The sequence below is a fragment of the Triticum aestivum genome, chromosome 1D, assembly GCF_018294505.1.
Source record: "Triticum aestivum cultivar Chinese Spring chromosome 1D, IWGSC CS RefSeq v2.1, whole genome shotgun sequence".
Classification (NCBI taxonomy): Eukaryota; Viridiplantae; Streptophyta; class Magnoliopsida; order Poales; family Poaceae; genus Triticum; species Triticum aestivum.
In genome coordinates this window covers 396,871,451-396,883,904 of record NC_057796.1, presented here as the reverse complement: position 1 = coordinate 396,883,904, position 12,454 = coordinate 396,871,451, and the positions used below count along the sequence as shown (strand labels likewise).

At 50.8% G+C, this 12,454-nt stretch overlaps 1 protein-coding gene across 1 annotated transcript; it reads right to left on the bottom strand.

Moving 5' to 3' along the window:
* Nucleotides 1-820: 820 nt before the first annotated feature.
* On the bottom strand, nucleotides 821-2,323 carry LOC123170957 (uncharacterized). The gene has a single exon (XM_044588653.1). The coding sequence runs from the start codon at nucleotides 2,210-2,212 to the stop codon at nucleotides 1,004-1,006; it is 1,209 nt and encodes a 402-aa protein (XP_044444588.1). The 5' UTR covers nucleotides 2,213-2,323; the 3' UTR covers nucleotides 821-1,003.
* Between the last annotated feature and the right edge of the window lie 10,131 nt (nucleotides 2,324-12,454).

Sequence of the window (12,454 nt, the reverse complement as noted above, 5' to 3'; positions counted from 1 at the left end):
CAAGAAATGGAATGTCGCAACAGTGCACACTTCCCTCCACCGGAAAAAGGATCTACTCCCTCCCCTCCTTTTTTACTCCGCGTATTAGATTTTTGATAAGTCAAACATTGCAAAGTTTGACCAATTTTTTATTAAAAAATATCAACATCTATAATACCAAATAATATTCGAATGACCGAATATTATTTCATAAAATTATTGATTTGGGATTGCGAATGTTGATACTTTTTTCTATATGTTTGGTCAGAGTAGAGATACTTTGACTTTTGATAAAACTTATATGCAGACTAAAAAGGACCGGAGGGAGCACATGATTCTCATCTCGTCCACCACGGCTTCATCTCCCTCCGATCTTTCGGCCTCACCGCATCGCTAACCCTAGGCCACCAATCCCACAGCAGATGACCGAGCTGCGGCGTGAACCGATGCAGACGTTGTCGTAATAACACATTGAATCAAACCTCTCGAGAGAAGGATCGGAACACTCGAGCAGCAAGTGGTTAGCCGTCTCGTCCTCCTAACAGTAGAGCATACATTGCGGTGGGTGTTGGAGATTTCTCTTGGCCAGGCAGTCCGCCGTCCAAAGGCAATTATGCAACGCAAGCCACACAATTTTTTTTATCTCCAACGGCTCCCAAGAACCCCACAACGCCAAGAAGGAACTCCCTACCATAGAAGTACTTCCTCTATAAACTAATATAAAAACGTTTAGATTACCAAAATAGTGACCTAAACGCTCTTATATTAGTTTACGGAGGGAGTACTATTGACGGCAAAAAAGCGATTGTACAACTATTCCGTCATAATAAAGCTCCTTTGATGTCGCAAAAAAAAAGATACTATTGACGGGAAAATGTGATCAAACTTTTCAACATCTAACTTACAAAAGAGCTAGTCTGAACTTCTATAGTACTATTGACGGGAAATCTTGGGAAACATCTAGCTAGAGCTAGACGCCTAGACCTCAAAGCAGGTGCATGTCACCATAAATCTAACTAGTCGTTTAGTCGCGCAGCTGGCGCTGGGTTGGAGGGAAAAGCCATGTCACCGGGAAGCCCTTTAACGGGCGCACCGGCTTCTCCAGGAACAACTCCGACCGCTGCGTGCTCATGTCGTAGACGATGCAGTAGAAGGGCTCCTGTTGTGTCCCGTAGCCGTAGTATCGATGATCGTATCTTTTCGCGCTAAGGTCCACCGTGAAGAAGATGCGGTTCCCAGCGGTGTAGATTGGGTCATGCTCGCCAGTAGCATGAACAACTCGGGAGCACCATGGCCCGACGAACAACACCCGGTCATCGCCCACGCTCCTTATGCTTGTCCACCGCGACCTCTCCACGTCCGCCTTGAGTACCTCGAACTCCAGCTCCAGCCCGTCCATGAGCGCACTCCTCAAGCCGGCGCTGCTGAACCACTCGAGCATCGTGTCGTCCCTGCAGACCAGCAGCAACGTGCCGCTAGATTCAAGCAGGTATCGTGACGAGTGTTTGAGGACCCCACGGGGGCTACCCATGAGGCGCTCGACCCGTGACACAGTCGGATTGCTGGTGCGCCTGTCCGTGCCGATGGAAACGGAGAAGAGCCCATTGAACTTGTCGAGGGCGTAGAGCTTTCCCTCGCAGGAGACAATGTGTTGGAGGACGCGAAGCTCGTCGGGTCTGCTGGACCACCACGAGGACGCCCCTGGCCGGCACAAGGCAAGCTTGCTGCCATACGCCAATGCCTCGTTATCATTGACGATCGCTGCGACGAGGTCGTCAGAGCACACGACGAGCTTCAGCATGTCGGGCACCGGCTGGTCGTTCGCCACGAGGAGAGGCACGTTGGGGGCGTACGTGTCGGAGAGGCCGGGGAGCAGGATGGTGGTGGACATGGAGAAGGGGCTGACCAGCGTATAGGCGCCGTCGTAGCGCTCAAACACGAGCCACTCGCCGCAGGAGCTCTGCGCGTGCGGCAGCTGCCGGTGGCGGTCGAGGTGGAGCGGCAGCGGCCGGAAGGCAGAGTCCGGCAGGCTATAGAATGTCCGGTCAGGCAAGGCGAGCCACGGGTAGTGCGGGGGCGGAGAGGTCTGCCGCGCAGAGGCGCGCCACTGTTTGCAGACGGCGGCGAAGCGGACCCGGTCGGCATGGCAAGGCAGGCGGCGGAGCACGACGCCCGCGAGCTCGGTGGGGATGCTCGACCAGGGAACTTGGGCGCGCCGTGTTGGCGACGACATGATGATGGGCGTTGTTGCTGAGGGTCGACGTGGACGAGACAGCTCCGGTGTGTTGCAAGCCTGTATGTCCACCGGTCCCCTGCCGTCGTCTGCAACCCTGCGTAGGAGCAATATATGTATAGGCGGTTGGCACGACACGAGAACGTTTTCCCGATAATACGCAGAACGTTTACCTTGCTGATTCGGAAGTGTGAGCCTCCTTCCTTTCCGAACTCGGACTAGCTCAAAAAATACGAACGGCATCCAAATTATCGGCAACTAAATTAGAGCTACAGCCGGACCTCTTAAACTCGCCTCATACATCCGGACGGGCCACCCAGTCATTGACTGGTCACTTTTTTTGATCCAGATGGACTATACCTGGCCATACCTCGGGCCGGATCGGGCCTAGCCAAGCCCGACGCAAAAAACCCAGGCCCGAGCCCGGCCCGGCCGTCGGGCCTGTTTTCTAGGCCTGAGCCCGGCCCGAACACGTAAAAGCCCGTCGGGCTTCGGGCCGGCCCGGCCCGTCCTTCAGGAAAACGCGAAAACGATGGGCCCGGGCCCGGCCCGGTCTTCGGGCTCAAAATCTAGGCCAGAGCCCGGCCCGGGGGCGGCATCGGGCCGGGCCGGGTCGGGCTTTTTCGGGCCGGGCCGTTCGGGCCGGGCTGCCCATGGCCAGGACTAAGACGGACGCATCAAACGGACCTCAAATGTCCGGACTGACCGGCACCCCCATATCCAGCCCAAATATGAGACGGATATGAGGGCCGGGGCACGCCACTTCGTACTGATGAAGGGGTCTCATCCGGAAACGCCCTCAAATCCGGCGGTCCGAAATTCGTCTCCTCCGTCGACCGGTGGCGCCGCGTGGTGCAGCTCCGACGGGTCGCGTAGTGCATTGCCCGGCTATTTAATTCGACCAGCGGCACCGAAACCCTACCATCGTCCATCCACATTCTCCTCCTCCTGTCTGCCGCCGCCGCCACTTTCCACTCCACTCGTCCGCCTAGTAGCCATGCCCCCACGCCGCCGGGTGAGGAGCGAGCCCTTTCTGACGCCGGAGCACCGACTCGAGCTCCTTGAGCAGATCCGGTCTAGGCGCGAAGCCCAGATCGTCGTGGAGGAATGGATCCGGAGGAGGAGTTGGAGGAGGAGGTGGAGGAGGAGGAGAAGAAGGACAACGAGGAGGAGGAGGACTCTGAGGAGGAGGAGGATGTGGGGGACGCTGGCGACGGGGATCAGCAGACGGAGCAGCAGACCATTCTCGATTGGGAAAATTTTGTTTTTGCCACTCTAGATTTTGCCAATTTTCCTTATGCCAGCCTAGATTTTGACATTTCACTTTTGCCACTCTTAGCTTTTGATAATTATCATAATTGTCATTCCGTGGCAAAAGCAGAATAATTTTATTTCATTTTTTCCACTCTTAGCTTTTGAAATGTATCACAATTGCTACTCTGAAATTTTTTCTGCCATAGGAATGGCAATTGTGACAATTGTCAAAAACTAAGAGTGGCAAAGATGAAATGTCAAAATCTAGAGTGGCATAAGGAAAATTGGCAAAATCTAGACTGGCAAAAACAAAATTTTCCCTTCTTGATTCCCTCCGGTCGGAGTCGGCTGGGGAGGCAAGACGCCGTTGCCGGCAAGAGATGGAGGCGCAAGAGGCCGCGGAGGAGGCGGAGATGTTCGACTACATGGATGAGGCCGAGTAGGAGGAGGATGAGACGGAGCCCTCCTACCCACCGTCCAGCTAGCGCCCGGCACTGTTGTCGTGGACATCTCCGTCGACGAAAAGTAGCTAGGGTAGTACATATGATTCCTTTTATATGATTTGTATGAATGTAGGGGATGAAATATGAGAGAGGCGGATGCAAAGTGGCTACTTTGAGACATGCCAGGTCAGTGCCCGCGGATACGCCTGGGCGCATCTGCTGGCGTTGGCGGGGTCAGATTTACAAAGTCTGGCTATAGATGCTCTTAACCACCGAGTACTGATTGATCCAAGCGTCACTACAGAAAAACACAGGCTAAAAACTTGGATTTTTCCGAGGGCTCTTGAATAGAATGAGCGGAAATTACGGAGCGCTATCTCCGATCGAGAGAGACGCGGGCTTGCCGATGGCAAGATCCCTGGACCGGCATGCATAGAGAGAATCCTATTGGTGGAAAGACCTCTTGGTCCGCGGGAGGCATGGTTGCGGGCTAGTAAAGCTATAAAGCACATCGTGCAAGAGAGGATCCGAGCCTTGGTCTCAGGTTAGGGAACTGCAAAACAAGGTCGCGGGAGACCTCACGGGACTCGGTCAAGGATTCCCGCAAGCAATTTGAGAAACGGAATTGCTAAAACACATCTAGATAAGAAATAAGTATTGTATACATCTAAGGGCACAACTGTAGGATCACATTTCAGGATTCAGGTTTTCCTTTATTTTGGCGATGTCGTGCCCCGCACGGGCCATTTGTTTTTTATCATCTTGTGGGGAAAGATAGAATACCCAACTTATTTTCTAGTTCTCGCCATCTTTATTCATTCAAAATATAGGTCGAGCAAATATTGTTCTAGTGGATCAGCTTGAGGTACGACAATAAAAGAAAAACCAATGATTTCATCTTTACTAGGCAATTCTTTATTACAAGGTTGCCTACAAAACTTCGAGAAATTAAACTTATGAGACACATCACCAAAATTAACATTGGCGGTTTCTTTCTTGCAATCTATCTTACCATTAATAGTGTTCAAGAAAAGTCTACCAAAGATAATTAGACAAAAATCATCTTATGGGAAACCAAAACTAGGAAATCAATTGGGTATTCTATCTTTCCACACAAGACTTCAACATCTCTAACAATCCCAAGTGGTGTAATAGTATCTCTATTAGCAAGTTTAATAGTGACATCCATGTCTTCTATTTTAGTAGGCGTTATATCATTCATAATTTCTTGGTAAAGATTAAAAGGAATAGCACGGATACTAGCACCCATATCGCATAAGCCATGATAACAACGATCTCCTATTTTATCTGAGACAACAGGCATGCCAACAACGGGCTTATTCTTGTCTTTAGTATCACTAGTAGAAAAAGGTCCATTTGTCCCGGTTCTGGAACCGGGACTAAAGGGTCGGGACTAAAACCCATCACCTTTAGTCCTAGTTCGCTTATGAACCGGGACAGATGCTGCTCCACATGGCTGATGCGGCGAGCCTTTAGTCCTGATTGGTAACACCAACCGGGACCACAATGCATCCACACGTCAGCAGCTCAGGAGATGGGGGGTTTTTTGAAGGGAGGGGGGGTTGGGGGGTTTTGGAGGGTTAATTTGGCCGTTTCATATATTGTGTTAGCTAGCTAATAGCTAGAGAGAAGTGACCTCTCTTATCTCCGTGCTTGGTCGACGCTACGTACTATACGTATAGAGAGGACCCGACACGCTAGCTAGTAAGAAAATGAAGGAAACCATTAAGTACATAAGATTGTCATGAACATATACAGAGAGAAGTGATCGACCTCTCCTTCTCCGAGAGATTGGTCGAACAACAAGTTTTCGTATATCTATCCGACGCTACTAGCTACATATATAAAATATAAGATCTCTTACAATCCCTAACATCTGAAGTCAAGTTCCACATGGTATTCTCCGGTTGGATTGATGATGTGGTCAAGAAAGAATCCCACCAATTTCTCTTGAATTGCTCGTATGCGATCTTGTGGTAGGAGTTCATCCCGCATCCGCCAGATCTAAATTGAAGAAGAGGGTCAATACATGTGTATGAATGATACTCAACACAAATGATGGTAATAAAATAGAATTGTGAATATTTTTGCTTATGCACTTCATATTGTTTTTCAGTGTAGCCCTGCTTATTAGAGGCCATCGCGTTGTAGATGAACTCGCAAATGTAGTATCCACAGAAATCATCCCGCGTTCCTGCCACAAGCACTTTACGAGAAATAGAGGTCAATCAAACTGATAAGCAAGCATGCTAAATGGTATTGATGAAACTAGCTAGAATCAATGGGAGATGCGCGGAACTAGGTAGTAGTACTTACTTTCGGGTGTTTAAATCGCAGATCGGTCGGCAGTCCCTGGAAATTGCAGTGAACTCTTTCCAAACCCTGCCAGACAAAGAAAATAATTACTTGATATCAGGAAATGAACAAAGTTGCCGATATGGTGCGATAATGATCGACTGAACTTACTTATGGAGCATTTGAGTCATGTCTGCATAGTCCTCGGGATCTTTTCGTCTCGAGTCTAAGACGGTTACTAGTCCCTGCTCAAGCTTAATCTCTAGGAGAATAAAGTGGAATCTGCGCACGCATGCATAACTCATCAGTTACATTACTATAACCTCGAGTAATAAGGGAAACCGAATACGCACAAGACAGTAACACTCACTTGAAGTTGTAAGGAAAGAGTATTTTATCTTTGCTTTGATTTTTGAGCAACGATTGTAGCAAGTTGTCCTCGGTTTCTGTGACATTCCTTTTAACCGTCCATTCATGACATTTGGGTTAATGAACCCAATGTCATAGATTTGTGCTTTTCTGCATTCGACGATCTTCAATCTGCATAATATAGTGAGGATAATTATATATACATGCAATGAAAGAGCTGAGCTATATATAGAGACTTAATTACAGAAAGTAGTACTTACAGACAGTAGCAAGCCACGAGTGATTTGTCGAGGGCCTTTTGATTGCAGAACTGGAAAAACTCGTCAAAATCAATAGTTAACAGATCTTGTCCAATGAAGTCGTGCTCGTCTTTAATTCTCATCGACAAAGTATCCTTCCCTGACTCGCTGCAGGTTACCATGTACCATTCATGGAATCTTCGCATCATCGTTGTGAGAGGAGGACATTCATCTTTGACGAGAGGCTTCCCGTACTGGTATATGAATTCTTCCACCTCCATTGTATCAAAATGTACATCATCCCCAGGTAATCACCAGGATTGGTACCGGGCACCATCCCCGGCAGATTTGCGACGATATCGCTAGACACCTTGAGCGGGGGGGGGGGGGGCATGATTGGTTCGCCTGTTCGCCGAGCTGGTGGATTTTTTCCCAGTTCCTCGTTCTGTTAACCTTTTATCATTTGAAGTAGTTCCCGACCGATGCGCATCTTCTAGTGTCTTTTTAAGAGCGCGAACATGGTTGTCATCCGGCAAAGGCAGTGGTGGTCGCTTCAGGGCATCGATAGTGCACTTTGCTTTCACCGGATCTGTCATCTCCTTCGGAGGTGGAGGTTTCTTTGCAAAAAAGTCCCTCACTTGGGCTTTACTGATCTCGGCATTTTCCTCCTCGGTCCTCTCGTATGTTAACTTTTCAGGCGTCTTCAGAGATGGACCGTATCTGTAATGCCTCCCGCCTCTGGCTGTACTGCTAGCCGCCGGAGCAGCGGCGTCTCTCTTCCTTCATTGCTTACGAGGCGAAGAAGGAGGCGGAGTGCTCCGACACACCGAAGCAGCCAGAGCAGCGGCGTCTGTATTCCGCCATTGATGACGAGGCGTAGGAGGAGGCGTACTGCTCGGACGCGCCGGAGGAGTCGAAGGAGGAGGCGGAGTGTCGGCCTCACGCACCGGAGCAACCGGAGAAGGAGGCGGAGTGCCCTGATCACTCGCCGAAGGAGGAGGAGGAGGCGGAGGCGTCCAGTTCGGAAGCTTGATGCGCTCCTTCCGCCATAGACACGGAGTCTTCAGAGCAAGACCCAGCCGAGTCTCCCCTTCACCTGTAGGGTTGTCAAGCTCGAGCTCCTCAAATCCCTCTGTTACTTCATCCACCATCACAATAGCATAGCCATGTGGAATCGGATGGCAGTGAAAATTTCCGTCAGGTTGAGGAGGAGCAAAAGAGCGGACAGCCGCCTTGACGTTGAGGTTCTGCCATTGCGTCATAAGCTAGCAATGTTGAGCCTCCGTGATAGCATCCACGGGGTAGCTAGGAGCCGTGAAGTCAGGCCGCTGAACAAGCTCGGTGGAAGCCACGCTGCTTCTCTGCTGAGATGGCGGGGTAGCTTCTGGGGTAGCTCCAGCAGCTTGCTGGTTCTCAACTTGTTCCTCTAGATTTTGTACTCTTGCATTCAGCTTCTGCATTTTGCTCTGCTCCAGTTTCCTCTTACTCTCCCGGGTTTTGTAACTGCCTGCGCCGGGAAACCCAACTTTCCACACAACGGAGCCTGGCGTGCCTCGTGTTTGTCCAGGGTGCTCAGGATTCCCAAGGGCCTCGGTTAGCTCGTCATTCTCTCTGTCGGGAACGAATGTCCTTGCTGCGCTATGGCGATACACTTCTGAAGCTTCTTGACGGGTGTTGCAAGTTGCTCGTTCGTCCAAACGCACTTCCCTGTTTCAGGGTCCAAGTGTGACGCCCTCGATTCAATCGTACACTAATCATACACGCAAATGTGTACGATCAAGATCAAGGACTCATGGGAAGATATCACAACACAACTCTAGACACAAATTAAAATAATACAAGCTTTATATTACAAGCCAGGGGCCTCGAGGGCTCGAATACATCAGCTCGAATACAAACAAGTCAGTGGGAGAAACAATATCTGAGTACAGACATAAGTTAGATAAGTTTGCCGTAAGAAGGCTAGCACAAAAGCAGCAACGATCGAAAAGGCAAGGCCTCCTATCTGGGAGCCTCCTAACTACTCCTGGTCATCGGCGTCCATCACATAGTAGTAGGCACCCTCGGGGTAGTAGTAGTCGTCGGTGGTGTCGTCTGGATCCTGGGCTCCTCCATCTGGTTGCGACATCCGAGAAGAAAGGAAAAGGGGGAAAAGAGGAAGCAAAGCAACCGTGAGTACTCATACAAAGTACTCGCAAGCAAGGATCTACACTACATATGCAACATTATCAAAGGAAGGTTGTATAAGTGGACTGGGCTGCAGAAAATGCCAGAATAGAGGGGAGAGCCTAGTCCTATTGAAGACTAGCATCTTCAAGCAGCTCCAAGCATCTTGCAGCATTTAGAAGAGTATAGAATAGCAGTTTATATTTAGCAAACATGTTGTAACATTGCCCAGAGATCACTTCCTGAACTCCCTGCGAGAAAAAAATCCCCGAAGCCATCATTTCCATTACATGCCTCAGCATTCAGTATCCAGTTCTAGTTGTATCGATCGGGATACAACTCCAAGTGTCCGTTACAGTAGGAAAGGCTATCGATAGATGTTTTCTTCCCTACAGGGGTGCACCAACTTACCCACCACGATCGATTAACTTCGGCCGGACACACTTTCCTGGGTCATGCCCAGCCTCAGCCAAACAATACGCCGCAACCCGACCTAGGCTAAATAGAGAGGTCAGCACGCCGGACTAAACCTATGCCCCCAGGGGTCATGGGCCATCGCCACGGGAACTCCTGCATGTTCCGTGGGCTGCCGGTGACCAGACCTAGCTACCTCCTTAAAAATGGTAGGTGCTTACCAGTCCAACACGGTGCGCGCCGCTCAGTCGCTGGCGTCTATTAAGCTTCAGTTGATGCATACGACGTGGAACGCCCATACTATGCCCACGTGATGGTTAGTGCTATCAGGTCAGAGGCCCCTCGGATCAAATATCCAAACCGTTAGTGTGTTGGTAGTGCGGTCACGAGCGGAGACTCACGAAAGATGTGACCCCGTCGCCCCGTCTCAAGGACTTGCGGCAAGGGCTAAGAATGCCCGGCCATGCCTCGTAGACAACTCTCGGGCACCTTCCAGGTCCACCCATCTCCACATCACTCGCGGGTACCCCTCTGGGTCGACCCGCTTGAGGGAGTCCTGGATTAAGGGGTCCTCGGACAGCCGCACTATATACTTTGGCAGGACTGTTGGACTGTGAAGATACAAGATTGAAGACTTCGTCCCGTGTCCGGGTGGGACTCTCTTTTGCGTGGAAGGCAAGCTTGGCGATTCAGATATGTAGATCTCCTCCCTTGTAACCGACTCTGTGTAACCCTAGCCCCCTCCGGTGTCTATATAAACCGGAGGTTTAGTCCGTAGGACAACAACAATCATAATCATAGGCTAGACTTCTAGGGTTTAGCCATTACGATCTCGTGGTAGATCAACTCTGTACTTCATACTCCATCAATATAAACAAGAGCAGCAGTAGGGTATTACCTCGATCGAGAGGGCCCGAAGCTGGGTAAAAACCCGTGTCTCCTGTTACCATCGATCCTAGACGCACAGTTCGGACCCCCTACCCGAGAGCCGCCGGTTTTGAGACCGACATTGGTGCTTTCATTGAGAGTTCCACTGTGTCGTCACCATAAGGCTTGATGGCTCCTTCGATCATCGATAACGATGTGATCCAGGGTGAGGTTTTTCTCCCCGGACAGATTATCATATTCGGCGGCTTCGCACTGCGGGCCAACTCGCTTGGCCATCTGGAGCAGATTGAAAGCTACGCCCCTGGCTGTCAGGTCAGGTTTGGAAGCTTAAACTATACTGCCGACATCCGCGGAGACTTGATCTTTGATGGATTTGAGCCCATGTCAGGTGCGCCGCACAGTCACGACGAACATGATTTAGCTCTGTCGTCGGACGGTGTTCGGGAGATCACACCTGTGGCTACTCCGGCCCTCAATCCGGAGCAGATTGCACCATCCAAGGACGGGTGGATGGACCCCGCCACGGAGGCCGAACACTCAGTGGCGATAGAGCCGAATACTGACTTCACCTACTATGAGACCCGTGTTGCCGAACCCTCGGATTCGTCCTCGGCCGCGGGCCCCGAACTGCCTGCGTCAGTGCCCATCGAATCTGATTGGGCACCGATCATGAAGTTTTCCTCCGCGGATATCTTTCAGCACTCGCCCCTGGGCGATGTGCTAAATTCATTAAGGTCTCTCTCCTTGTTAGGAGGCCCTTGGCCGAACTTTGTCCGGCTTGAGTGGGAAGCAGATGAGGAAGAAATTCGTTCCCCACCCACCACCCACTTAATAGCCACCGTCGACGACTGAACCGAGATGCTTGATTTCGGCTCCGAAGACATCGACGGTATGGACGACGATGTAGGAGAAGAACAGGAACCACCGCCCACAGGGCGCTGGACTGCCACCTCATCATATGATATATACATGGTGGACACCCCCAAAGAAAGCGATGGCAATGAGGCAACGGAGTGATAATCTCCTCAAGAAGCAATCTAAGCACCGGCGTCATCGACGCCGCTGTAAGCCCTGCCATAGCAAAAGTGGCAATACCGGCACAAGAAACAATAACGTTGCGGATAGTGCCGAAGACGAAGACAATCCCCTCCAGCCAGGCCTTGAGCGGGAGGATGGGCAAGCTAGCCCTAAGGAACAGGCAGCAGATGGAGAATCAGAGGATGACAATTACATGCCTCTCTTCGAAGACGAGGTGAGCCTCGGCGACGAAGAACTTATCGTGCCTGAGGATCCCGTCGAACAGGAGCGCTAGCGCCGGCTCATAGCCACAGCAAAAAGCCTGAAGAAAAAGCAACAACAGCTTCAATCTGACCAAGATCTGCTAGCAGATAGATGGATTGAGGTCCTGGCGGCCGAGGAATACAAACTCGAGCGCCCAACCAAAAGTTACCCAAAGCGCAGGTTGCTACCCTAGCTCGAGGAGGAAGCATTAAAGCCTACGCCTCCAGCGTATGATGCGGCTGACCGACCACCTCGTGGCCGAGACAAAGCGGCATGTCAGGCCGAAGTCCAGCCCGCACCCCGCCGTCAGTCAAAAAAATACCAAGGCCCGGGGCAACACGTAGGACCTGTGAGATGTATTGGAAAACAAAGCAGGACATGCAAGGTCGATCTACGGATCACAGGGGCGCACCCCAACACGTGACGAAGACCAAAACGCCAGATATACTAAAAGCAAATCCGGTCGGGCCGAATACAGCAGACAAGACTCGTATGAACTGCATCGTGATATAGCCCGGCACAGAGGCGCCGCACACCCCCTATGCTTCACTGATGAAGTAATGGATCACGAATTCCCAGAAGGTTTTAAACCCGTGAACATTGAATCATATGAGTGTACAACAGACCCCGCGGTATGGATCGAAGATTTCCTCCTCCACATACACATGGCCCGCGACGATGATCTACATGCCATCAAGTACCTCCCTTTAAAACTTAAAGGACCTGCTCGACAGTGGCTGAATAGCCTGCCGGCAAACTCCATTGGCAGTTGGGAAAATTTGGAGGACGCATTCCTTGACAACTTCCAGGGCACTTATGTGCGACCACCGGATGCCGATGACTTGAGTCACATAACCCAACAGCCAGGGGAA

Coding starts and splice junctions, on each gene's coding strand:
- LOC123170957 (XM_044588653.1), bottom strand. CDS start 2,212: ATGTCGTCGCCAACACGGCGCGCCCAAGTTCCCTGGTCGAGCATCCCC.